This window comes from Suricata suricatta, chromosome 5 (genome assembly GCF_006229205.1).
Source record: "Suricata suricatta isolate VVHF042 chromosome 5, meerkat_22Aug2017_6uvM2_HiC, whole genome shotgun sequence".
Lineage (NCBI taxonomy): Eukaryota > Metazoa > Chordata > Mammalia > Carnivora > Herpestidae > Suricata > Suricata suricatta.
In genome coordinates this window covers 122331208-122359159 of record NC_043704.1, presented here as the reverse complement: position 1 = coordinate 122359159, position 27952 = coordinate 122331208, and the positions used below count along the sequence as shown (strand labels likewise).

Below are 27952 nucleotides of genomic sequence, written 5' to 3'. Positions count from 1 at the left end.
TTAGCTTCCAGAACCCTGAATGCCCCCGGCAGTGTACTGCAGCACTAGGTAAAACCTGCATGGCAGTAGGAGAAAGGAAAGAATTCCACATACATCACGACTGAACGCCAGTGACCAAGGAGCAGTATAAAATGCCCCTGAGACGCAGCAGGTGTAAGGGCAAGAGTAGCGCTTTCTCAGAGAACCTCGGGAAGCGGAATGTAGCCAGCATGGGCTTGAAGTCACCCGCCGACCTCAGGTCTCTGCCCTGTGTGGTTGCCCAGCTGGGCTCACCCCAGTCCCCTTTGGAGACCTACCTTTTCAGACCCCCCACCTCCCGCGCCTCAGTTACCATCTTTGAGCCTTAATTATTCTCCTGAGATGATGGCTAACAGGAACTTTGTGATTTCAGGGCAAAGATGGCACTGCAGCAGTACCTGGCGTGACGGGGGCGCCCTGGGCACCTGCAAGCATCCCACATCCTTGTTAAAGGAAGTACAGGAACTAGCCTCATTTGATTCCTTCTATTTGCACAAGTCACCTTGGACTGCAGGGAGCTGTTTTGCAAAAGCAATTTGGTAGGCTTAGATCTCAAATTCATCTTGAGAACATTTTTTTGAGGTAGTAATTTCCTCAGAGGACTATTGTGTTTTGTTTTGTTTTTTTCTGAGCTACCTGGACTCTTTATTAGAACAATCAATCATTTTCCTTTGGACCTACAATTTTTTGCCTATGCTGCAGCCACTTTGTGAGTGAGAATGAATGTGTCTCTGCACACATAGGTGTGTGGGCGTGTGTGCCTGTGTGTGCACGTGGGTCAGAATGAATGGATGTGTGTATGTGAGGGATACCTCAAGTTTTTCTTTTCTTATTTTGTGTGAAAATCTCTTTTCTACAGATTTTCCAGGGTTTAAGCATTGCTTGCTGTATAAAAAACTTTACTGAATTATATACAGTTTGAATGAAATGTTATTTTAAAAACAAAACAATTGTTAAGTGTTCCATAAAGGTTATGTTGAATTTTGGTCAGATGAATATTTGTAAGTAAAAAATATATGCATTTCTGAACCTCAACTTACATAGATTTTCTTTATAAAAAAAAAAAAAAAAAAAAAAAGGTTGGCTGTAGTCGGCCTGAATAACAGGCATGATATATGGTGCTGTGCAAAACAGTAAGCTAGCATCTTACTGCCGTCAATATCCGCAGGTACAGAGCCTCTTTTCAGCCTAATTCAATAAGCTCTCAGGCGTCCAAGTCAGACGGACAGGGTGGAGTGCAGTGAGTCAGGCAACAAAGTTACCACAGGACTTTTGAACCATCAGGGGAAAATATAACTACTGATAGTGAAAGCCCAGCCCTGACCTGGCACGCAACACTTGGCAGGAACTGGGCACTGAGAGCCTCCCGACCGCCCTAAATCCTGTCATGAGTGTGGCGCTATCTGGCAGGATGTAGCGCCAGTCATGGAACCTTATGCTCAAACTAAAGTATGTCATCACTTCCTGGAAACAAAGTCCGATCACCTTGTGCTTCCTGAAACAGCATATATCACTGTGAAACTCAAGAGTGCTCTACAGACTGACCTGTAGAAAGAAGCAAAGAACAGGATAGTCTAGAAAGCTGTTTTTTCTCTTAGCTATACTCAGCTAATTCTACTAGTCACTCAGGACTGCTGTTCGGCGTGCTTTTGTAAAATGAGATCAAAGTTTGAGGAAGAGACGTGGCTGAGACTTTGTCCTGACGAAGCCCAGAGCACTGAAGTTTGAGCGAGGGAAGGGGGCTCTCCCCAGCGGATGGGAGATGGCTTCTGGGACAGCGCGTGCTCCTTCACCCCCCTGCAGCCCTTAGCGTGGCACCTGGCTCCAGCTTCTGGGTCAGCTTCGAGGCGAACTCAGCAGACGTTGCTCTTTACTGTTCGGAGGCACAACCAGCCTTCCTTTTCCCTTTGCTAAAGGAAGTTCAGAGTCATCACAGCCCGGAAGTGAGGTCTGTGGCTCAGCCACTTGTCATGAGTCTGTGCCGCTGACAGAGCCCCACGACTCCCAGCCACTCCTGACGGGGCTGCTCCCACCACAGCCGCCCCGCACCAACCTGCACCTTCCTTGGAGGATTTAAATACGTTTGATTGCAAATGAATGTTTTTAAGTGTATTTAATGCAAGTTTTCCTGTTCTCAACATGACCACCCAAGATTCAAACACAGAGATTTCCAAGTTGTTATTTTTTCCAGAACATCACCGACATGAAAACCTGTCACAGCGGGGACTTGGGTTTTGTGCTGCCATCAGAGTGTTAACGTGAGAACGTCAGTTTAAAGCAAATCGAGTTTATTGGGAATAAAGCCTTATTTAGGTCCACTCATTGGCATTTCTAGCACTGAGAAAATGTCTGTGGTTGGCATTTGTAACACGAAACACTATAGAGTTGGTAAATATAAAGAAACCAATAACGAATTGCTGAGACAATCCTGAACCCAGATAGCATTAGAAAGCTGAAAGCCCAATGAACTAACACTTTCACACTTAAACTCTGTGGATAAATCTTGCCTGTGGCTATAAACAGATGGTCAGAGAAAAAGTGCTTTACTATAATTAACTTTTCTGATTTGAATGAAGGAAAAATGTATTTATTAAAGCTGTTTGCTGCTTTATGCAGGTGCAGTGTTCAGTCAGCAAGGAAGTGGGAGGAATGGGGCGTGGTCTGTGTCTCCACCGAGTCCTTCACTAAGCTTCTCGCTCTCTCTAATACTGCATTCTGTTTCTCCTTTTGTGCCCTGATTGTAACCCAAATTTTATGAACTAGAAAAGAATGTCCAGTTTAATAAGTTGCATTTTTTTTTTCCTTAAGCACTTTATGCAGAACAATACATGTTCTTCTGGTAGTGTTTGGATAATATGATTTTAACACATGCTAATAAAAGCCAAGAAAAAATCATGGCAACTTCTAAAAAGGAGTCTGTTTTCCAAATGTCTAGAACATTAGGAAACGTTAGAAGGTACTGTGTACCAGCTTTTGGAACCTATGATTCTTGGTGAGTAAGAGGCCAGGAAGTGACTTTGCATTTCAGCGCGGGTTCGGTGCCCAGTGGTAGTTACAGCTACCCTACAGGGGCGTCTGCAGCAGGCTGGGAACCCCTCTTCTTGGACTCCTGAAAGCTAGCAGACCCTCTACAGGTGGCCACGCCCAGCCACCAGGACCTCCCCAGTGTTGTCTGTCCACTCCTTCCATCCTGTCCCCAGCCACATTTCCTGCTACCACCCACTGGCCTCAGGCCCGGAGTTTGGCGATGACCAGCTGCTCACTCTCTGCAGGGATTCCCAGGTGCTCTTCCCTTACTCACTGCACCCTGCCTCCTTTTCCCCCTCTCTAAAATGTAGGGAAGCACCTCCTATCTCGTGGGCTCCCTAGAAACAGAAAGCTAGAGACATTTGCCCTAGAGCTTGGCAGGGAGAGGGTGGTGAGGTGGTCGGCAGGGGAGGGAACTCCCTTGCCACAGGGCAGACGTGGAAGTGAGAGCTGGGAAATGGGGGACTGACCCCAGATTCTGATGGAGAGCCGACGGGGAGAGGTCCCAACACTTTGCCACCTGGGATAGGGGCTGGTGCTGCCCCAGTCCTGTTCCTTTGCATATTTCTCCCACTTCCTGGGCAGAGAGACGTGTGGTTTCCAGCATGAGGCTAGTTTTGACCTATGAACTAGCTTCTGGGAAAACTGAGGGAGCCTCTGGCTCCTGGCCTTGGCTCTGCTGGGCAGTCAGCCATCTTGCTAACTGGAGGGCCAGAGCCGGTCCTTCAGAAGGAAGCTCCGTCTTTATTTCATGGAGCAGAGCCTGCCCTCCACCCTGTCCGTCCCTCATGCCCAGGAGGTGAGAGGACTAAATGCCCCCAAACAGTGCCCATCCTGCATCCTCTGGTTTGCTTCCATTGCAGGAAGCCAGGCCCCATCTCTGCCAAGGAGTTTCATCCTCAGAGTGGGCTGACATTTTAGCCAGTCTCAGGAGGCTTCTCTCCTCCAACCCTGCCCCATTCCTTCTGCCTTGAGCCTTCCGAACTCTGAGAAGAAAAATACTGTACCAAGTTCTAGATGGAAAGAGCAGGTCACCAGCTCTCCCACTCTAGTACCCTCCTCTTGCCTTCCCTTCCCAGCCCCACTACACCTAGCTACTTCCTGGGAATACTTAAAGGTCATCTCAGTGACACACATCACCCCTACAACCTCGGTTCCCCCACCTACTCCTCTCTCTCCCCCACCTGCTTTTAGAGGCCTTGGTCATACCACTTCTCATCTCTCCGGTGATGGAAGATCCTTGGCTTCCTAGCTTCCGGGGAGACATGCTACCCATTTCCCGCAGCCTGACTCATCCTTCTGTCCCCAGTGCCAGCATAATATTGGCAAAAAGAGCAATGCACCTAAGAAGAGCAGTCTTCTGGGAGCTAACTGCACATTTAAAGAACTTCTTCAAGTCATAAGCAAAGTCTTCTGGAGAAAACCAGCAAATGAGAAGGAGATCACTAACATTTATCTTGGGGAGTAGACAAACAGCCTTTTCCTCAGAGAGGAAAGCGGATGCCTGAGCTTAGTGAATTTGCAAATAGACAACAGAGCAAACTAGCAAGAGGGAGTGGCTTCCGTGTTAATATTCACAGGGGTGATAGTAGTTAACATTCTCCTGAAAACTGCCAGTGACTGTCAAGGGCACAGCCATGGAAGGATGGCTACACCAGGTGATTTAGTGAAAGGTGGAGGCAACTTGGCTCCTTTGGGGGCTCTCAGACTTTAAAAATTAGGCTGTAGCCAGAATCAGAAACCACAGAAATGGGGAAGGGAGCGTCAAGAAAATGAGATAAGCTCTGGTTCCAAATGTCACTCGCAAGCATTGCCTTATGAACATGGCCTGACTCACGGAGACCCTCATGTGGCCTGGCGGCCGGCACTGTGGAACCGCCTCTGTGACTTGAGCAGGCAGCATGAAGACGAAAGCCGCTGCCTGCCTGCCTCCACGGTGCTATGCCTGGAAGTGTTCTAACCAATCTTTTTGTACTGTTTTCAATTGATAGTTAATCAACTTGAACTCTTAAATTATTGAATCTATAAAGTCGATTTATTACTGGGGAAACACTGTCCTATGTAACTCTACCCCTGAGAGGATACCACGTCACACCAGGATACAATAACTGATGTCCATTTATTTTATAAAGTCCCAGAGGTAGGAAAAAAGTCTATGTCCTATATACTATTTAGTAAGGCAGGAAAGTATGTGTACTCTGTTTATTGTTCCTGATAGCTAGCTAAACCAAGAAAGTATTGGTGCTGAAAAGAGTTAGTTTCCAGTTCTGGAGGTTTCTTTCTGTGCCGCTGACTGGAGCGCATGGATAGTCCATCTCGTGACCTCGTAGCCTTGCCCTGGTCACATGCCACACGGCCGTCTCAGTCCATGTCCTCAGGGAAGCAAAGCTCCTCCGTGGGGCCCATCACTCCTTCAGCCTCATGGCCTGTGGGACAACACATGTTCTGCGGGACTTCTGAAACCTCGCCTTGTCCCAGCCCTCCCTCCCACTCACCAAAAGAAGCAGGAAAAGGGGGTCTGACTACATTATAGAGGATAAAGTTAGGGGTCAGGGTGGAGAAGACAGCAGAGAGAGGCCCCAATAAGTGTGTTAGGGACCAGGAATTAAAATTTAGAACAAAGGGCTCCTGGCTGACTTGGCTGGTGGAGCATGTGACTCTTGATCTTGGGGGTGTGAGTTCAAGCCCCACGTTGGGTCTGGAGGTTGCTTGAAAAATCTTAAAAATAAATTAGGGTTAGGCGTTTACTATGTGTCAGGCCCCAGGCTAAGAACTTTACTATCCTTTGTCTCCTTTCATCTTCATGACAGCCCTGTGAGGAAGATCGCTATTGTGGAGATACTGTTATGGGGCTAATAATGAGTGTGTCATTATCTCCATTTCACATATGAGGAAACTGAGGTCCAAAAAAGGTAAATAACTTTCCCGGGGCTATTCAGCTAGTAAATAGTGGAGCCAGGATTCAAGCCCAGCACTGTCTTGTCTCCAGTGCCCTTGACCCCTGCCTCTTAGCAGAGAAAGTGCTCCCTCAGTAACCCATCAAACAAATGAGCAGAACATCAGCACCCTGACAAGGCTGCTTCAAAGTCCTGCTCTCAGGAGGCTGTGCACTTATTCCCACCATGTGATCTGGCTCAGACCCCTGGTAACCCCTTAGCTCATCATCACCTGAGGCTTGGAAGTCAGGCTCGTGATCTCCCAACACTCCAATGAGTATTTCCCAGCTGGGCTGCTCTCCTCCTTTCTCAGACTTGACCCTGAGTTAAACTACTTGTTTCCAATTACCCCCCAAAAGGACACAGAAGTGCCTGAGCAGGGACACATAAAAGAATGCATCATGGGCCATTTCTGAGGCCAGGTCCCTAGAGGAAAGCTGGCCCTAGTAATGCCACTGTCACCTCATTCCTCCCAGCAGGGGAATGGCTTTGCATGTGTCAACCTGGGTCTATTTGATCCACCTAAAGCCTCACTTCCCATGATCTCTCTCCTCTCTGCGCCCCACCACACCCAGCCTGTCCCTCGACTGGCAGCAGGAGGCTGCAGGGATTAAATGAGGGCTGGGGCCAGCCAGCTCCTGTCCCAGACCACCTATTCTTATTCAGCCAAGTTCAGATCTTGAGTAGACTGTGAACATATCAAACATTTAGGTAAATATATTGGTTAAGACGCTAACATTTGTGTATAGGTATATTATTACCATTTCAGATCTGCACGAAGCCTCCTCCCAGGAATCACACCTTCACATTCTTTGCTTTTCCCAGGATACTCACGCCCTGGCCCCTTCACCTCAGGCTCAAACCACAGATACCCAGCTCGGCGGCAGGGGCATCCCAGGTGAGGCCTAGTTCTAGTTGCGGAGTGAGGTAAGTCACATGCACTCTGGACCCCTTGGGTTTCTCACTCAGATTTGGAGGTGGAGATGACCCAGCACACTGTTCCCAAAAAGTGGGGGCTGAGGTATACAAGAGTCACAGCAGGCTCAGGGCCCCTCTGAATAAGGCTAAACTGCTCAGCAACGCTGCCAAGGGCCTGGTGTGGGTGTGTGAAATGCAGAGGAAGTGAGGAAGTGACATCCGGCCTCTGACTGGCTTTGGAGAAGGATTCTAGAAAGCTAAATTTTCTCAGCAGTTTCTACAAGAAACTGCAATGTAACTTTGCAATAAAAATACAACTCCAAAGTAAGAATGGAGCAAATATATATATATGTGTATATCTATATATAATGAGGTATTAAAAAGTGACCTGATCACAAAACAGATCAGGACTGCTACTAAGGTTATATAATGGCCCCTTTTCCAAATGGGGCCTCATTAGGTTGAAGACATGGTTGCCACGTAATTATTATCAGCACCCCCAGCATACTTGCTACAGATGTAATAAAGACCAAACTGCCTTGATGACTTACCCAGAGAGGCTTCTAGAACTTCATCCGAAAACTTAAAAGTGGGGAAGAGCAATGCCAGTTCTCTTTTGGCCTCGTCTCTGTCCTGGCTTCCGTGGACTGCGTTAAAGGGCATTTCTGTGCCATACTGAGCGCGGAGACTGGGAACATTGGCAACATGCACGAGAAACAGTTGTTTCATTTGCAGAGAAATGGTCACCCGCTCCCAGTTAGCACCCTGCATTTCTGTGAAACGGCTTTCTGTCTGTTGGAAGTGGCAAGAGCAGCAAGGAGAGTAACTGACTCGTATTCCATGGTGTTCTGTGCACGTTGCCAGATGCTTCACATACATGATCCCATTTGTGCCACATCTCTGACAGACACTCTGTTGTGATTCTCAATTTACATATGCATGAGTCCTGCCGTAAGCTCAGGAGCTGCCGTTTTGTTGATAGCACCACGGGGACTAGCATTCTGCCAAAAGCTTACTGTAGGTGTTCATAGTTAAGCTCTCAATAACCCCAATAGAGCATACTAACATTGCTAGGGCTGCCTTTGTGGCAAGCACTGTTCTGAGTGCTTCATATACATATGTATACATACATGCATATACACAAACGTATTCATATATATATACACACACATATACACACACACATATACACATTCAATCCTCACATCAATGAGGCGTTGTAGTACCCATGATTCAGATGAAAAAATTGAGGCACGGAGGGATTAATGTCTGGCCCAAGGAAGTATTCTTAACTACAACTCTGCGGCCTCCCATGATAGGTGTTGTGATCCTGTTTTACAGATGAGACCACTGAGGGTCAGGGACAGGACTTGATTGAATATGTGGCAACCTAGGATCTGAGCCCCGGGTTTACTCGTCCTACGTGTGAATGTTCATGTATGAATGTTCCAGCCCCTACAACTACAAGGTACAGCTGCAGTTGCTTAGTCTCTTGCTCATTTCTTTCCTGTTGGTCGGGCTTCTCTGAGCTTCAGAGACAAGACAGTGGATTTGGCATTGGCGATGCCAGGCTAAATACAAGGCCAAGGCAGTGTGCAGAACAGGGTGCTCAGACTCCAGGGAGCCTCAGGACACCCTGGGTGGGGAGGAGGCTAGGGGTGGGGGGGTTGAGTGTGCAGTGCCAATTCCTGGGCCCTGCCCAGAGTCTTTGACTTGGCAGGCTTTGGTGGGGCCCTGCAATCTGTATTTCCTGGTGAGTTCTGCGTGCGGTTCTGGGATCCCACTGTGGAAACCTCTGGCTACAGAGAGAACAGTGAGGACTGGTTCAGACGGAGAGGCCATCAGGGTCTCCTTAAATGTGTAACTCCCAGGGTCTCTCCAAATATAATATAAAGGGGGAATTCAGGGCTGAATATAGGACAGGGCTCTCGGCTTCCTTGGATTCAGGTTTTAAGATGAATGAAAAGACCACAGCTGGTGACAGCACCTGTCAGGCTGCTCCCTCCTTGCCACATCAGGGTCACACGGCCCCATAAGCATTCGCCAGGCAGTGATCACATCCTCATTGCCCTCGGTCTTGGTGAGGATCAGGAGGTGGCTTGGTCCACTGCACATGTGGTGCACCAGCTTTTCAAATGCCTCCTAGCACAAGGAGAGGAAACAGTGCCCCAGGTCAGGAACCCTGGGGCCAACAGTGGGTCAATCGGCCCATCCCACCATAGGACAGGAGGCGGGCAGTGAGCAGCCTTGCCACCAGCCGGCATGTGCACAGAGGGTCCAGGGAGGGGCAGTGGTGATGATGACCAGCCTCACCCAGAGAACCCAGAGAAAGGCATAGGGAAGATGAGACTTTGAGTTGACTTGTTTTGTTATGTGAGACTGTAACGACTTAGGTAGGGTTGTTTAAAATCCCAGGTGTGTGGAACTCACGTGGATGCTGGTTAGCCATGGAGTGGGATGTAGCTAAGACATTTTTTGCAATGTCTTGCGACCCTTCCCGGTGCTTCAAGTAGCAGGTTTTCCTTTGGGGAGCAGCCCTTCCCCATTTCACTTGGCCTACTGTGGCTAAAAACTATGATGCTCTCTACCCCCCACCGCCCCTGGACATGCACACCTCATCTGAGAGTGGGAGCTGGGACCAAGCCAGGCCTCCCTCTCAAGCAGGGGAGTCACAAGCAGAAGGAAGTGTTCGAATCTGAGTACTCCAACAGCAGCCCCTAAAAGTGACTGCCCATGGAACTCTGCTCCTAACGTCCCTACGACTAACTGCCCAGCACCTTCTTGTTCAACTCCTTCACCTCTCTCCTTCAGTGCCAGGAGTTACAGAGTAGCCTTCCAGTAAATTCTTTATTTCATGACTTAAGTTAGAATCAAAATCTCTTCCTTGCCACCAAAGAACTTTAACCTGCTACGGGCTAAAATCCTTACTCTGAACACAAATTCCTGGGCTTCTTGCTGTTCATATTCTTGTTCTTCATAATAGTCTGCTTTCTCCCAAACTAATATCAATGTATGAATATAATGTTGGAGAAAGAGAAGGAAATGAGATTTTGTTGGATGTAGGAAAGCAGATGAGCTGACCTCCCCAGCTTTGTGTTGATAGAAAAGTCGCAATTCTGCCTCCGCCATGGTTCTCTCTTCATTTATTAGTATGTCAAAACCGGCTTCCTGGATCTGTAGAAAGTCATATACATGATGAAAGGGTAAATCAAGCCCAAATTCACATCTAAATGTGTTGAGAAGTAAAAGATACCGGGAAAGGCAGCATTAAAAGCAGCGGAGACCCTCAGCTTCTTCATATCAGTCCCAAAATGGATTTAAAATGTTTAACCTGCTTAAATGGGATTGTGGCTAAAGCTTCTCAGAAGCCTTGTTTTCCCACCAGCACGTGGCTGTACAATGTCCGCCCCTGCTTTTCCACAGAGGAGCGACATGAGGGCATCTGTCAGGGGAGCGTTGTCTCGCTTACCTTCATAATAATCTCATCAGTCTTCCCGTGGACCACTGCATCTGGTTTAATGATGGCCAAGGTGCAGGTCTTCCCTGATGCTGCTGCAGTAAGTTGAGGTGGTGCCATCAGATGCTGGGTTCACAGCACCCATCTCTGAGGCTCTCGGGGGGCCGTCCGTAGGGACCATACTGCCTCTGCACTCAGCTCCCGGGTCTCCTCCCTTGCCCCCTGGCCTTTTGGCTGTGCCCATGCACACTCGGACTCTAGTGGAGGCCCACGTCTGGCTGCAGACTCAACCTGGCTATGAGGGACAGACACAAGCAAGGAACAGGAACTTGGGAGAAGGACAGGGGCAGGGGGCAGAGGGAGGAGGGGAAAGGAGCGGGGAAGAGATCAGAGACTACTCAGGAGCAGAACCCTAGAAACAACAGAAGGAGATAGCTTGGAGTCAGAGAGAGAGCTGAAGCCGAGGTCACACAGGCCTAGCCTCCGTTGTGCCTTCCTGTCACCCTGGCATGATTCTTAGCCTCTAACTGCTGTCTGCTGTCTTCTGCTCTCCCTCCACTGAACCCTTCACCACTGCTTCCTTTACCTTCGCCGGCATGTGGGCATCAATGACTGCCCCAGGCCCTGAGTCCATGATTTTTCAGCACCAGCACATTCTACCAAACTGCAACTACCAGTCTCCTCTGTCTCTACAGATTCTCTTGAGAGACCAGATTGGCCAGCTCATTGTTTGGAGCCAAGGTGCCAGTCATAGCTCTGTGACCAGTGTCCTCATGGCCGTCTTTAGTCAGTGTCCCTATGGACAGTCAGCTGTGAGGATGAGGGAGGTAGCATGTGATTGTAGTCCATGCTCAGGCCTGCAGAAAGCTGTAGGGGAGCCCTGTGTCCAGTCCATAAGCCCATCCCTCCTGCACTCCTTTTTGTATGAACTTGGCCTTGGTAGGCTACCTACACTCTCCACAGACTCTGTATCCCCCAGGGATACAGTCAGTATACAGTCAGTACAGCTGACTTTTGGACACTTTAGAAGAAAGGTTAAAAAAAGAAGTGAGCTATTTCGCTCAAATGAAGACCAAGGCAACACCAGCATCATTAATTGAAATTCCCCCCTCCATTTTAGTAAGTGGGGCTTTTCCTGATGCCTGGTAATTGCCTTGAAAGTCATACTTGTTATACTTGAACATGATCAGCTGAAGATCACATGGTGCTGAAGATGCCAAGACAGGGCAGAAGGGAGATTTGGCAAGGCGTGTTTGAAGTCAGGTGACCAAAAACAAAATGTTGCATGGTTAATCTTCCCAGAGTTCAGATTGCCCAAAACACTGAAGACTCATAAGATGTTTTTTCTCTTTATCTATTTTGAAAGACAGAAAGAGAGTACAGGGAAGGGGCAGAGAGGGAGAGAAAGAATCCCAAGCAGGCTCTGTACTGTCAGCACAGAGCCTGATGCAATGCTCAAACCCACATACCATGAGATCATGACTTAAGCTGAAATCAAGAGTCGGACACTTAACCAACAGAGCCACATATGTGCCCCTACTTATAAGGTTTTAAAAACTCAGATTTACAAATCTGCGTCTGCTTTGCCTTTCTGCCTTGCTTATTGGTTCTATACTCACCCACGTCCTCATCTTCACTACTCGCCTTGTCATGCGAGAAGCATCCATCTTCATCAGACAGAGCCTCATCTCTAATCTAGGACAAATTGGTCATGAACAGAAAGTAGTTAGCTAATTAAATTACCACAAAGACCTTCAGAAACCTACAGAAGCCAAAAAAAGTAAAGGCCCAAAGTGCAGAGCCAAAAAAAGGAGGTCAAGATCATCAGCCTTGGAAACTTTACAAGATCCCTTTTGAGTAGCCAGATGATGGCGGGGGTGAGGGTGTTCAAAGACAAAGAAATCCACAAGCGTCAAGTAGAAAAGATTAAATAGAGAGTTGACAAGAAGACAAAGGAAGAATCGACAGGCAAGGAAATATTAAGCAATTGGCCGCACCGTGCAAGGAAATAGTAAAGACAGAGATCATTTTCCCCCCACAGGGAAAATGTGTGAATTTCTGGGAAAAAAATATGATTGATTCTGACCCATTCTATTAAAATAGGGCTTTGCTACTTGGAATTGAATTTGAAAACTTGAAAAACAAGCATTAAACAACATTAAGACTCATTGGACAGAGCTCAAAACACCAGGAAATACCTCTGTCTATCTAAGGTGGTGTTAATTTTCAAAGGCAGCCATTTATTTGTGAAAAACTTGTAGTCGGTGTTATCATGGAAATAATTTTTCAAAATCGCAAGTTATGCTGGTCCTATTTCTCATGCAAATGACAGCTTAATTTCTAAATTAAAGAAACAAACCCTCGGGGATCACAAGTAAAACTTTCAGGAGTGGGAGGTGAGGGCAGGTCACCAGGAACGAGTCATGCGGAGGCTGACTTCTCCTATCCATTACTTGATTCCGTAACTTGATTTTCATTTCTGAACTCATTGTTAGGGTTCTCAAAACCCCTGTTAAGAATTGAAGTGAGGGATGAGAGGGACATGGATATATGAAGCTCAAGTGCTCTGGAAGAAGGAGGCCACTTTTTTAAAAGCAGGCTGTAGGGGCGCCTGGGTGGCTCAGTCGGTTAAGCCTCTGGCTTCGGCCCAGGTCATGATCTCACGGTTCGTGGGTTCAAGCCCCACATCGGGCTCTGTGCTGACAGCTAGCTCAGAGCCTGGTATCTGCTTCAGATTCTGTATCTCCCTCTCTCTCTCTGACCCTCCCTGCTCATGCTGTCTCTCTCTGTCTCTCAAAAATAAATTTAAGAAATTTAAAAAAAAAAAAAAAAAAAAAGAAGGCTTTCAGGGGTGCCTGGGTGGCTTATTGGGTTAAGTGTCTGACTTCGGCTAGGTCATGATCTCTGGTCTCTGAGTTCGAGCTCTGTGCTGATAGCTCAGAGCCTGGAACCTGCTTCAGATTCTGTGTCTCCCTCTCTCTCTGCCCCTCCCCTGCCCGTGTTCTGTCTGTCTCTATCTCTCAAAACTAAGTAAAACATTTTTAAAAATTCTTTAAAGAATGCTTTAAAATGCATGAATGTCCTAATGGCCACTGCCTTCCCCTGAGCCCTCAAGGGCCCCCAGAGGGAGGCATTTAATGAAGCTTTCCACAGACAGCTCCAGGAAGGTTAGTGAGGGAGGGGAAATGCAGAGTTTGCTGCTCTGGGAATGCTCCTTACCACTTTCCGTTCGCCGCCTTCAGCCAGCACCTTCTTTTCAGCCTCCAGCTGCTCCAGAATGGTTTTCTGCAGAAGCGGGGCATTTGCTCCTCTAACCACTGCCACCAGTGCTCCGCCCTAGAACAGGGTACACACGCCCTGCTCAAACCACTTGACCTCTTCTGCACAGATCTTAATCTCTTCCGAGAGACTGTGCGCGTCCAGGAGCTTTACTTGGGAGCATGCCCAAGGTCAAGGCCGCCATCCACTTCTCTGCCCTGTACCCCATACCTCTCCTTTCAAAACTTCCTTCAGAGAGGGACACCTGGGCGGCTAAGGGTCTGGCTCAGGTCATGATCTCACAGTTCAGTTTGTGAGATTGAGCCCCCACATCGGGCTCTGTGTCGAACTCTGCACTGACACGGCAGAGTCTGCTTGGGATTATCTGTCTCTTTCTCTCTCTGCTCTTCCTCAGCTCAAGCGGCGTCTCTTTCTCTCTTTCTTTCTCTCTCCAAAATAAATAAATAAACATTAAAAAAAATTTCTTTCGGGGAAACGGGGAGGCAGAGTTCATTAAAAGAGGAGTAGTGCACACTAGTCGTGAGTGACTAAATGTGGCCTATATATGGCTCGTCCACTCAACAAATGTCTACTGAGCAATTACTATAACAAGCATCAAGACAGGGCAATGGATATGAATGCTAAATCTGAAAAGCTTAGTTGCCTCAGTGACTGGGAAGTCAAGGGGGAGACAGATGGTCATATCAAAGAAATAATTACAATAGACTAAGGTCACTGCTTTGAAAGGGGAATGGACAGGATGTGTGGCATTCAGGGCAAGAATGGATTCCCAGCTTCAGCTGGGGCGGTCACAGGAGACTTCACAGTGGTGGTGGCTTTTGGGGTGACCTGAGTTGCCTGCCTTGACCTTTTTGGCAGTCCCTGCATATTACTCACAGAGAGTGGGCCTCCCCCATTTCCACCCCCCCCTCAGTGGCCCTCAAGATGGGGAGAGGCTGGGCCTGCTGCCTTGGCACCTGTCCTCACATAGTTGAATAGGAGTTAGGATTTGTGCCTTAATCCCCACAGGCTCCAGCAGGCGAACCACTGTGAGGGCGATCCCATTTCTGCACCTGTCTGACTCTTGGTTTCAGCTCAGATCATGATCTCACTGTTTCATGAGTTCAAGCCCTGCATCAAGCTCTGTGCTAACAGTTGCAGAGCCTGCTTGGGATTGTCTCTCTCTCCCCCTCTCTCTGCCCTCTCCTGCTTGCACTATCTCTATTTCTCTCAAAATAAATAAATTTTAAAAAATCAATGCTCCAGTAGTGATTACCATTAGTTTCCAATTTGTAGTATTTGCAGTGCTGTGTGTGGGAGCCCAAAGATTTCCAAACTGAACAATCCTGGCCTGTCAGGAGACGTGGGTGGATAGGCCTCAGTTTCCTCCAACCACACAGGGTGGGGGCAGGAGTCAGGAGTAGCCTATCAGTCGGTTGCCTTCAGGCTCTGGCAGGTGACCTCAGCAGGAAGCCAGATGCGAGGTGGTGGGCCCTGAGGGGCATGGGCCCCGGGCATGGATGTCACTCCCAAAGCATCCAATTATCTTTCAAAACACTGGCTTTCCACAGAAGTCCCTTTCATTTCTGAATTTCTGTACACATATCTTCACATCTTCTGGTTAAATAAAAGTGAATGCAGAGGTTTTCTACCCCATTGAAGGAGTATGTTTCATGAAGGCGCCTTTACAGAGCAGAGGACAGAAACCTTGAAATGCTGCGCTCTGATTGTGAAGCGTCGGTCAAGAGTGTCCATGAGCCAGGACCATGTGCATTTGAGTGATTCCCATTCTTTCCGGACAGCCAGTCAGGAAGTCTGCCAAGCCCAGAGTGACCATCAGGAGGTGTGTCTCCCCGGCCCCTCCACCAACGAGCAAGGCCTCCATCCTAGGCAGGGACCTGCATGACCATGACTTAAGTACATCTATCCTTACCCCAGATAACAAATGCCATCAAGGAGAAAATGCTCATTTGTCTGGATCAGTGAAGCCTCATGGTGACTTTCATTGAGAAGCCTCAAGCCAAACCCTAATGATTGGCAGTGGTTCTGCTTCTGGTTTTGAAAATGTACTTACTGCATAAAACAGAAAGGTCGGCTCACACCTCCCTCGGTACTTTTCAAGGGCATCAAGACAGTCTGCTTCTGCCTAAAGAAAACAGGCTGTCAGAAGGGCTCTGGGGTGCCAGGGACACCAGGGCACAGTGGTGGGAGAACACACAGGACAACATACACCCAGGCACACACCCCCTATGTCCCCATAAACACGCAGGCCACATACACACACACATATACCCCCCACCCCACACATAAACACTCACACACACGTGCGCCTCCCTGCACTCCCTGCACTCACATACACACTCTGACTGCCCCCCACCCAGGTGAGGCCCTGGCTTGCTCTCATGCCTTTCCTTCTAGGTCTTTTCGTCAGAATAACTTTCCTGTCAACATATTGGTAAAAATTGTTGACAGTGTGCTGTTTCAAAGAGTAAGACAAGGAGGAAGCAAGGGTTTCTCCCGCTCCCTGGCCAGCTACTGCTCTGGAACCCGGGGGCTCCACTGTCTGACACCCTACTGCTGCCAGGACTGACAACCACAGCACTGATAGGTCCCCAGACTTTGCCTTCAGTGTCTGATAAACTCCGTGCAGGGGCCTAACACTTCCTTCCCCATGTGGGCATTTCCCTCCCACACTCTCTCCAGAAGCATCAGGTCAGTGTAGGTGTATTTTCTCCTGTGTTCTGCCTACGCACCTCTAACCCATGCAGCATGTGGACCATCTCTTGCACACTTTTCTGAACTTACTCCCATTCCATACATTAATCCAAGTAAATATTTGCTATACATTCCCCATGATGGAGCAGAGCATAGAAATCGTGCAATGCCGTGCTCTGGGAATAAGACTTTAGGGTCTAGAGTGTTCATGAGCCAGAAGGAACACACATGTTGAGTGACAGGTACCCTTCCTGTGCACAGGGTCAAGAGATGCCCAAGCCCAGAATCACTCTCAGGGGATGTGGGGGTGGGGGTGGGGGTGGGGATCTTCGTCTCTAGAGAAACAGTAAAGCATCCATGACCAATGACTGAAACATTCATAACCGATGCCTTTTCAACCATCTGGAAAAGGCAGCTCCTGATTCCCGCTCCTGCTTTTAAATTTATAATTATTTTACAATGTCATGTGACACTCTGCTGGGGGAGATCTTACTAATGCAAAGTGCAGAAGGTCCAGGCCAACCTGGATCCTCATCTTCTGGAAGAGGCTCACCACAGGTTTGCAGGGGCCACACCACGCTTGGTAGACGTCGACAACTATGTGGAACCAAGAAGTGGGAACGTTCAGTGGACATCAGCACTCACCACGTCAGGCACAATTTATACCTTCAAACTCTGACTCCTATACGGTGCACAACTGTTTGAAGGGTTACTTAATGGTTCAAGGGATTCATTATCCCATTAGAGTTCCACTTCCAGCAAGCATAGAGACAGACACAGCTGCCTCTCATTCTTATGAACTCAGTGTTTTGAATTCTAAGCATGATGAAGTAAGTATGGTAGAAAACATTTTTCTTAACGTGCATCCTTTACCTGAAGTAATTTTCAGGCTTTGTTCAAAGTCAGTCAGGCCCTCCATAGATATTTGAATTGTACTAAAACTGTATACATTTTTAAAAGTGTATTCATTCATTTTGGAGAGAGAGAGAGAGACTGTGGGCAGGACAGAGAGAGAATCCCAAGGAGGCTCCACACTATCAGCACGGAGCCCAACGTAGGGCTCAAAGCCACGAAACTGCAAGATCATGACCTAAACCGAAATCAAGAGTCAGACACTCAACCGACCGAGCCTCCCAGGTACCCCAAACTATCTATTCTAAAAGAAAGAGGTCACTCTAAGTGGCCTGTCAGCCTACAGTCTACTCTTAGCTGCTTTGATGATAAACATAGTTGTGACATTTCTCCCAGATGGATGAATAAAGGAGAGTTATTTACTTTATAAAATCAACAGAGTTCTCCTAGAACGTGTACCTGAGAGAGACCTAGAGGGAAACTTGGATACTTTTTTCGTTCATCGGTCCCATCCAGTCACTGGAGTGTGCCAGGACTGGGTGTGAGGGAACCTCTCGTCTGGTTGCACTAGGCCCTGTGGCTAAGCCGACACATGTGCGCCAGATCCATGCAGGACATGCCTGGCACGATCACGATGATACAAAAAGTGCTAGCTTGTGTGAAGTTCAAAGAGATGAAGTAACTTAGCCCAAGGTTAAAAAAAATTTAGGGGCGCCTAGGTGGCTCAGTTGGTTAAGCGTCTGACTTCAGCTCAGGTCATGATCTCACGGTTCGTGGGTTTGAGCCCCACATCGGGCTCTGTGCTGACAGCTCAGAGCCTGGAGCCTCCTTCAGATTCTGTGTCTCCCTCTCTCTCTGACCCTCCCCTGCTCACGCTGTCTCTCTCTGTCTCTCAAAAATAAATTAAAAACATTAAAAAATTAAAAAAGAATTTAAATTCTCAAGCAGTAGAACCTAGGTTTTTTTTCTTCAAAATGTTTATTTTGAGAGACAGACAGAGAGCAAGCAGGGAAGGGGCAGAGAGAGGGAGACAGATAATCCCAAGCAGGCTCTGCGCTGCCAGTGCAGCAGTAGAACCTAGTTTTGAACCCAAGTTTGTCTGATGCTGTAGTGCATGCTTTCACCTACTCCAGGAAAGAACCAAGGCGCATGAATTGAGTATTGGTTAGTTTCAACCAAGCAGCATTGTTTTGCAGGGGAAACGTGAGAGCCAAGTTGGGTATGGGAGGGATGAGGAAGCCAGGCTCAGGGGGGGACTGGGGGATTGGGAGGGAAGGAAGGGAGGAATCCATGAGACTTGAAAGGGAAGGGAAAGGTGGGTGGTGATAGTCACCTGGGGATGGAAAGGACTCCACCTTGGAGCCTGGCAGAGGAAAAGAACTGGGTGGTGGCAGGGAGAGATCATTTGGAGGAGGGAGAATGAGCGAACTAAATTCTAGACATGCTGGGTTCCCAGGATAGGATCTAAGACCAGTGGTCCCAAAGGCAGCCAGACACCAGCAGGGGCAGGAGACAGATTTGGGCCTCCTGGGCATCCAGGTGGAAGGTAAGGTCCGGGCTTCTCTGAGGACAACAGCAAACAGGATTTGCACCCACAGTTCAGCTTCCCAGCTCCTCTGGCGCTCCCTGGCTCTGAGCAGTGGTGGCGACAAAGGCACACTTCACAGGTTATGAGGGAGAACAAGACTGGAGAGGAAGCATATCAATAGTTTGAGAGGAAGCAAAACAGAGAAGACATCTGGAAGGAAAGACACGGCAGAGAAAATGAATTTGTGTGTGTGTGTGTGTGTGTGTGTGTGTGTGTGTGTGTGTAAATCTGAATAGACTTGCATGTTTGAAGGCAGGTGAAAATGATCCAGCAGAAGGCAAGACTTCCAAGACGGTGGTTGATTTTGGAAGCAGATTTCTGATGGCTCTAGAAGGAAGGAAGAGCCTGATAAGAAGGGAAGGATGAGCCCCTGTGGCCTCCAGTCAACACAAGTCCCTGGCACGGCTCTGAGTAGGGCTTGACAGAGTCCACACCCGGCAAATGTCAGCTCTGATCAGGAGGGTGCCTAGAACACGGCGACTTCTCAGACAAACTGTTGTTAAAGAAGCGGAAGTAATGCCCGGTTTTCCTTGGAGCCACGTTCGGTTGCAGACAAGACACGAACACAGTGTAACGGAGACCTGGCACCGTCAAAAAGTCGCGTAATCCCTCAGGGAGTAGAGTGTGGCAAGACTCCTGTGCACAGGGCTGGATGGATGCAACCAGCAATGACTTAGCACCCACTCTGCCCCAGGCCTGGGCAAGGCTGCTACAGACGAAGATGGAAAAGCTGATGCCCTCGTGCTTAGAGTTTAGGGGGAAAGCCACGAGTGCTCCTCCAGACAGGGGCCTCACCAAGCTGGGTGTGTGCGGGAGGGGGGGATTGAGGCACAGTCCCACCCCAATGCCCAGGTGACTGACTCCCAGGGGGAAGTGACCATGCAGAAGTTCTGGAAAGATTTCATGCAAGGCCGCCGCTTTGGAGCTGGGCCTGGGAAGGAGGGAGATGTCTCCAGGTTGTGATGGGGCCATGATATTCCGGGCTGTAGGAGCAACATGGATAAAAGTAAAGAAGTGGGGAGACTTGTGGCATGTTCAGGAAACAGGTGGGGGCTCAGGGCATATCTCAGGGAACAGTAGGTGAAGGGGCTGGAAAGAAAAATGGAGTCATGGGGGCGGGGCTTGAATGCCGAAGTCACTCAGTGCGGGTGGTACTGGGGAGAGATGAGAGCAGAGACAAGCTGGTTGAGCAGTGTATTTATGGGGAGAAGAATCGAGTGGATACAGAGAGGAATGGGGCCCAGAGATACGCGCGATAAATGAGGAAGAGAAAGGAAGAGGACGGGCGGGTGTGGTAGGCGGCCTCTAAGATGTCACCAGGGATTCCTACCTCCTGGGGTTTATGCCTTTGTGCAACCCCTGCCCTTGAGTGCAGGTTGGACCTAGTGACTGGCTTCTAACAAACGGAACAGAGCAAAATGATGGAGTGTCCCTTCTGAGATTCAGTTACAAAAAGGCTATGACTTTCATAGGTCTCTCCCTCCCCTTCTCTCCCTCTTCCTCAGGAGGAAGAAAGTTACTGTGTTGTAAGTAGCCTGATGGATAAATTGATAGTGAGAACCTGATGTCTCCATCCAATAGCCAGCGGGATCCTGAGTCCTGCCAGGGGCCACATAAATGAAGTTGGAAATGACTTTCAAAGGTCTGCCAAAGCCACATGACGGACAGAGCTTGGAGGCAAGCTGGACCCTAGTTGAGCCTTGACAAGTGTCTTACACTTGCAGCCTGGTGAGAGACCTCAAGCTGGTGAGAGACCCCAAACCGGAGGCTATGCTACACCTAGATTCCAGACCCAAGAAACTGTGGGATAATAAATGTTCGTTGTTTTAAGCTACTAGGTTTTGGGGTAAATTGTTGCACAGGAATAGATAACATACGAGATGACGGGGACGAGGAGGCCCGGAAACAGTGGTGGTGATGTTTCCCAAACACTGTGCAGTCCCTGGTTCCAGTCCCTTGGGACGCCTCGCTCTCTTACCAGCGCCTGCGTTCCAAGAGATTCTCACATTCCCAACAATACATTCCTCTTCGTGCCTCAGGTCATCAGAAGAGGTTTCCGGGGCACCTGGGTGGCTCAGCTGGCTAGAGTGTCCAACTCTTGATTTCGGGGCGCCTGGGTGGCTCAGTCGGTTAAGCATCCAAATTTGCCTCAGGTCATGATCTCACAGTCTGTGAGTTCGAGCCCCACATCAGGCTCTGTACTGACAGCTCAGAGCCTGGAGCCTGCTTCGGATTCTGTGTCTCCTTCTCTCTCTGCCCCTCTCCTATTCACGCTCTGTCTCTGTCTCTCAAAATATGAATAAAGGTTAAAAAAATTTTTTTAAAGATCAGGTTATGATCTCACAGTTTGTGAATGTGAGCTCTGCTTCAGGCTCCGTGCTGATGCAGATGCTGCTTGAGATTCTGGGTCTCCCTCTTTCTGCCCTTCCCTTACTTGCTCTCTAACTCTCTCTCTCTCAAGATAAACAAACAAACAAACATTTAAAAAAAAAAGGGTTTCATTCCTTAAGACCAAACAGCACTTGGGTCTGACAGTCTGCTCTAAAACAAGGGAGCCCTATTATCCGCCAGCACAGACGCTTTCCTGAACTGACAGATGTTCAAGCCAAATACATATACACACCCCAAGAAATTACCTCATTCTTTATTTATGAAACTGAAGAGTATAGGAAAATGGTGTTCACTGCAGCTTTTCTCTTCATGGTTCAATATGCCATTTGGCAATTTTGAAAAGGATGGATCTCAAAAATAATTTTAAATTACCAGTTAATCCTTTGGAACTCAGCATTTCCTCCCAAAGCTCCTGGGTACTGATGTCAACCTAGCATCAAGGAGGAACATAGGCTGTATTAGTGAGGGCGTGGATGGGGAGAGGATTTCAGGTATTTACTCTAGACACCTACGTACTTCTCTGTCTCCCTCCAGCCCTCCCTCTCTCCCCAGAACGGGTACAAATACACAGCTCAAGCTGCCTTCTTTCCCTAATCTGCCTTTCTCTGTCTCTAGCTTCCTGTTTCTGTCTCCAGGAATCACCACTAACCTAAGAAAATCTCAATTTTTAAAAAATGTATTGAGAGAGAGAGAGAGAAAAAAAACAAGAACACACAAGCATGCACAGGGGAGGGGCAGAATGGTGGGGATAGAGTGGTTAGAGGGAGATAAAAAATCACAAGTAGGCTCCTAGGTGTCAGCACAAAGCCCAACTCAGGGCTCGATCCCAGGAACCATGAGATCGTGACCTGAGCCAAAACCAAGAGTCAGGCACTTAATGAACTGAGCCACCCAGGTGCCCCTCAATTTTTAAAAATAACTTTGTTGCTTGTCCCAAAAACAACATATAGAATTGTTTTGTGTCCATAAAATGTACATAAATAGTACCATACTATAGATACCTTTTTGCAACTTTTGTTGACATTTGTCTAAATTTATACACAGAGAGGGATTCATTAATTTTTTCTTTTTTTAAAATATAATTTGTGTGCAGTGAAATACGCAGAACTAACGTGTTACAGTTCACCAAGTTTGGGCAAATGCACTCACTCAGGTCATCACACCCCGATCACAATCCAGAACTTTCCCATCGCCCCCAGAAGTTCCTCTGTGTCCCCCCAGTCACTCGTGCTCCTCACCCCAGGTGTGCCCTGATCCGCTTTCTGTCACCGTACATTTGTCTCTTCTAAAACTTCCTATAAGTGGAATAATGCAGCGTGTACGGTTCTGTGCTGGCTTCTTTTGCCCGGTGTATTTGGGGGTGCAGCTGCGTCATCGTGTGCCCGTAGTTCACTTTTATTCTTGAGTCTGTTCCACTGTATGGCTGTACACAGCTTGCTTGAAGGACATTCGGTTACTTGTAGTTTAGGGCCATTATCAGTAAAGACTTACAAACATTCTGATTACATCCTTTTGTCCTCATGTTCTCCTTTGTCTTCAGTAAGTAGGTCCTGGAGGAGTGGCATGGCTGGGACTTAGGGCACATGTATGTTCAGTTTGATAAGAAACTGCCAGCACTCTTCCTAAAGTAGCTGTGCCATTTTAAACTTTTGTCAGCAAAGTGGAAAAGTCCAGGTTGCGTCTCACCAAAACATAGTGACGTCAGTCTTTTAAATTTTAGCCACAGTTGGGGCGCCTGGGTGGATCAGCCAGTTAAGCGCCCTACTTCACATCAGGTCATGATCTCAGGTTCATGGGTTTGAGCCCCGCATCGGGCTCTGTGCTGACAGCTAGCTCAGAGCCTGGAGCCTGTCTTCAGATCCTGTGACTCCCCCTCTCTCTCTGACCCTCCCCTGCTCGCACTCTCTCTGTCTCTTAAAAAATAAATAAAAAACATTACAAAAATTTTTTTTAAATTTTAGCCACAATAATGTACAGGTGTCTCATGTTGCCTGTAGTTTCATTTCCCTGATGACTGATGGTGTTCAGCATTGTTAATTATTAAATAATTCTTATTATTAAAATAAGAATTTATTATTAAAAGAAGCACTATTTAGTGTGCTTATCAGCCATTTATATGCCTAAGAAATGCCCATTGGTCTGTCCATTTTCTTTATTGGACAGTTGCCCTTTATACTATTAGATTGTAGAGTTTATATATTTATCACAAAGATGCTCTTATGGTCCAGAAGCTTTATAATTTAAGCTTTCACATTTAAGCCTGTGAGCCATCTGAAATTAATTTTTGTCAGGATTTTGAGGGAAGGATTGAGGTTAATTTTATTTCCACATAGAGGTACATTTGTTTCTGCAAAACTTGTTGAAAAGATTTTTATTTTTCTCATTAAATTGCTTTGGCACCTTTGTTGATAACCAGTTGACTACATAAGCATGGGTTTATTTTGGACTCTGTTCTGTTTCATTGACCTATTAGCTATTCTTTTCCCAACACCACACTATTCTGATTACTGTAACTTTGTAAAGAATCTTAGAATTGGGTAGTGTGGGGCTTCCATATTTTTCTGCTTTTTCAAGATTGTTTGGCTATTCTTGATCCTTCACTTTCCAGTATATATTTTAGAATTGTCAGTTTCTACAAAAACTCCTGCAGATACTTTATTTGAATTTGACTGAATATATGGATCAATTTAGAAAAAATTAAAATCTTAGCAACAACATTGAGTCTTCTAGTCCAGGAACATCAAATTTCTCTCATTACTTATTAAATCTTCCTTAATTTCCCAAGCAATGTTTTATGCTTTTGGAGTGTATGTGTTTTGCACATCTTTTGGTAAATGTATCCAAACATCAACATCAGAAATAATTAACAGCTGAATTTGTGGCCATTTCTTCACATTTTTCACTTATCTATAAAGTATTCTGGTTTCCATCATAAATGAAATTCGAGGAGAAAAACATATTATGTTACACATAGTACATTAGTAATAGTGTACATTTTTATATAATGTTTTTATTTAGAAAGAGTTTCAAACTTACAGAAGATTTGCAAGTACAGTATAAAGAATTTCGTGAGGGGTGCCTGGGTGGCTCAGTCAGTTAAGCCTCCAACTTTGGCTCAGGTCACAATCTCATGGTTCATGAGTTCGAGCCCCATGTCAGAATCTGTGCTCACAGTATGGAGCCTGGAGCCTGCCTTGAGTTCTGTGTCTCCCTCTCTCTCTGCCCTTCTCCTGTTCATGCTCTGTCTTTTTCTCCCTCTCTCTCAAAAATAAACATTAAAAAATTTTTAAAGAACTTCTTGAATTATTTCAGATAATTTAAATTATTAAATAACTTGAATTATTTTGAAATTATTTGAATTTAAATTACCAACCTGATATCTCAAGATCCCTGAATACATTATCCTACATAACCATAATACAACCTTCAAAGTCAGGAAATAAACACTGATATATATTACTAATATAAAATCTTCAGATCCCATTCAAGTTTTACCATCATCCCCATAATGTCCTGAATGGCAAAGGATCTTGTTGGAATCATGTGCTGGATTAGTTGCTTTCAGTCTGGAACAGTTCTTCAGTCTTTCCTTGATTTTCATGACCTTGACACTTGTGATGACTATGGGGATAATTTTGTAGACCATACTTCAGTTTGGGCATGTTTGATGTTCCCTGATTAGATCTAGACTGTGCGGCTCTGGATTGGCTGGAGCATCAAAGAAGCAGAATATTGTCTCATGACATCTTATCAGGTGACACACAGTTTCCATCTGCCCCCTTCTTGTTGATATTCACTGATCAGTTGATTAAGGTGACCTGTCAGTCTTCTGCACTGTGAAATTATTCTCTTTCCCTTTGTAATTAGTAAGTTTGGTGGAGCTAGTTTAAAACTATAAAAATTGGGGCACCTGGGTGGCTCAGTCGGTTAAGCCTCGACTTTGGCTCAGGTCAGATCTCACGTTCCTGGGTTCGAGCCCTGCGTCAGGCTCTGTGCTGACAGCTAGCTCAGAGCGTGGAGCCCGCTTCCGGTTCTGTGTCTCCTTCTCTCTCTGCCCCTCCCCCTCTCATGCTCTGTCTCTCTCTGTATCAAAAATAAATAAAACATTAAAAAAATTTTTAAACTATAAAATTTAAAAGATCATGACAGTTATCACTCATTCTTAATACAGGTATGCTCAGGTCTTTGTCCCCTTAAAAGAGCTGGAAACATGTAATATCTGCAAACCTTCTACTAAAGATCTATTTCTCTTTTTGTCTTTCTTCTTCCTTCTCCTTCTCCTTCTCTCCTCCTCCCCCTACTCTTCCTTCTTCCTCTTCTTCTTCTTCAGAAGAAATCACCAAAGAATATTATTACATAGGGCATAAAAAGATGAAAAGCGTACAGGGCAAAACTCTTAGAGCCACCACAGACCGCGATCAGTCCAGCTTTGAAATGCCTAAATGTTCTTGTCACAACTCCGCAGACTACCTCTTACCTGTTTACATAAAGGATACGGAGTCTCAGGGAGGCTGAGGAAATCGTTCACAAAGCAAAAAGTGGTAGGACTGGGTGCTTCGGATTTATTTACACACAGAATGTACACATATGAACAGGTTCATACCGCTGGAGTATCGCAGCATCAGTGCTGCAAAGCCCTGAGGGATGGTGCCCTGAGCAGCCTCCTTCTACAGAGGAGCAAACAAACTACAGCAAGAGAGCCTAACTGATTTCCATCCCGTCTCAGAGTTGACTAAGAGTCAAGAACTGTATCAGGTCTTCAGACTTTCATTCCAAAGCTCTTCCCACCTTTTCCTCGTACCTGCCACCCTTACATTGACATTGTTTTCTCCCTTTTTAAATTACTAGGTTTTTTGGAAACACATGCTCCTGCCACAGAGGGCGGAGAAAGAGAAATCAAGCTACTTCACTCTGCAGGAAGTGCCTGTACCCGAGCTTGTATCCAGATGAGCTGAACTAAGAGACACTGTAAAGTTTGCGTTAAAATGTGCACATATCACAGATCATCCAGATGATCTGCTTGTGACAAAGCACTTTTTAAAAAAATAGCTTATTGTCAAATTGGTTTCCATACAACACCCAGTGCTCTTCCCCACAAGTGCCCTCCTCCATCACCTCCACCTCCCTTCCCCCTCCCCCTCCCCCTTCAACCCTCCATTTGTTTTCAGCATTCAATAGTCTCTCAGGTTTGTGCCCAACTCTCTTTCCCTCTTCCCCTCCCCTTGGTCCTCCATTAGGTTTCTCCTGTTCTCCTGTTAGACCTATGAGTGCAAACATATGGTATCTGTCCTTCTCTGCCTGACTTACTTCGCTTAGCATGACACCCTCGAGGTCCATCCACTTTGCTACAAGTGGCCATATGTCATTCTTTCTCATGGCCATGTAGTACTCCATTGTGTGTGTGTGTGTGTGTGTGTGTGTGTGTATAAAAGCATTTTTTTTTAAATTAGAGCGAGAGAGTGCAAATGTAGTGGGGGAAGGGGAATGGGAAGGGCAGAGGGGGTGAGAGAGAGAGGAGAGAGAGAGAGAGAGAGAGAGAGAGACAGAGAATCTTTAGCAGGCTCCATTCTCAGCACAGAGCCTGACGTGGGGCTGGATCCCACGACCCTGGGATAATGACCTGAGCCAAAATCAAAGAGTTGAACAACTAAATATCTGAGCTACCCAGGCGTCCTGCACTCCTTGTCCAGGACCAGGATAAAAAGCAGATGGTGGCTTACAGATTCATTCATTCCAGGTGCAAATGAAGTAAAGTGCTCTATACAACAAATGTGTAGCACATAAAATATCAAAACATATTTCTTGAATAAGCAAATGACTGTAAAAAGCAGTGGTGAGGACTGGGTCTCTGGAGAGCACGTAGTTACAGAAGCATGCCCAAATTCAAAACAACCCTGCATCATGCTCTCACAGCCAGCTGCATTTCTATTTCAACAAAATATGCCAACATTGAATTGTATTTGTTCGCATTTTCTTGCATTTTTAGTTTTATTTTATTTTAATTCATGTTTGGGTTACGTTTGCATAAGCACTACAAAAGAGCTTATACCCAATTTTCGGTTTACTTACGTTTTAAGGGTACAAAAAATTGTCACTAGAAAATCGAGGGTTTTTTTCTTTTTCCTTTTTTCCTTTAAGATTTTTTTTTTTCTGTAAGGGCACAATATTCAAGTTTGAGAACACTGTCTATCACTGCTGGCAAGTAATATCATTTTTATACATTTCTTCCCACTCCACACCATCCTCCTTGCCTCCTAACCCCAACCAAGCGCTGGAAGCAAGTGGCAAGCTCCCCTTGAGGCTTACCTGCAGGGCGATTTCCTTCTTCTTGCTGCCCATGGCTCTGCAAAGAAGACAGAAGCCCTGTTACTTTGGGCTTCAGCTGTTCCCACTGGCAGCCTCGGGACAAACGCTGCGAAGACCCACAGACCCAGAGGTGATTATAAGTGGCAGCAAAGAAACGCCCTGATGCAAAATGAACACCCCGAGGGGAAAGCAGAGCCTGCAGCTCGCAGGGTCATGGCTCCCTCCCTATACGGTTTTCTGCGGAGACCCCTTCCCTGCATGGAGTCGGGGAGCCCGTGACGCAGTCCTTCAGGCGTCAGGCCTAGGAATTCAGGGAAGGGCCACAGACCCCTGCTATCTCTACTGTTGCAATGTATTCCCGGGAAATTGAGACACCGCGGTATCTCTGGACAGGTACACCGAGCTAGACGTGCTTGACGTGCCGCGAGTTTCCACCCTAGCCTGCGGCGACCCAGCCACAGTCGTCAGGGCAACAGGCAACAAAGC

At 46.9% G+C, this 27952-nt stretch overlaps 2 protein-coding genes and 1 long non-coding RNA gene across 10 annotated transcripts in view; 2 read left to right on the top strand and 1 right to left on the bottom strand.

The window, feature by feature from the left end:
• Nucleotides 1–2915, top strand: part of ARMC8 (armadillo repeat containing 8) — a 108553-nt gene extending 105638 nt beyond the window's left edge. For all 3 annotated transcript variants that reach the window (XM_029940203.1, XM_029940202.1, XM_029940204.1), the window contains one exon: nt 392–2915. In XM_029940203.1, coding sequence (XP_029796063.1) covers nt 392–425 — 34 coding nt within the window. In that variant the 3' untranslated portion in view covers nt 426–2915. The remainder of the gene's footprint in view (nt 1–391) is intronic.
• A 2146-nt stretch (nt 2916–5061) lies between these two features.
• Nucleotides 5062–27914, bottom strand: NME9 (NME/NM23 family member 9). Of its 6 annotated transcripts, none has more exons than XM_029940197.1 (12): nt 27795–27914; nt 27467–27572; nt 21533–21590; nt 16823–16926; nt 15689–15760; nt 13576–13692; nt 11976–12051; nt 10369–10451; nt 9981–10073; nt 8887–9041; nt 7451–7587; nt 5062–5471 (listed from the first exon to the last, which is right to left on the bottom strand). In XM_029940197.1, the coding sequence occupies exons 2-12, from the start codon at nt 27497–27499 to the stop codon at nt 5407–5409; spliced, it is 993 nt and encodes a 330-aa protein (XP_029796057.1). In that variant the 5' UTR covers nt 27500–27572; nt 27795–27914; the 3' UTR covers nt 5062–5406. The 6 variants fall into 6 exon arrangements, with proteins under 6 accessions (XP_029796057.1, XP_029796056.1, XP_029796058.1 ...); XM_029940196.1 differs by having other exon boundaries at nt 27467–27503; XM_029940198.1 differs by having other exon boundaries at nt 10369–10448; nt 27467–27503.
• LOC115292232 lies at nt 5325–8376 on the top strand. Its single transcript, XR_003908873.1, has 3 exons — nt 5325–5957; nt 6807–6908; nt 8241–8376. It is a non-coding gene; the product is annotated as an uncharacterized LOC115292232 (long non-coding RNA).
• Nucleotides 27915–27952: the final 38 nt, after the last annotated feature.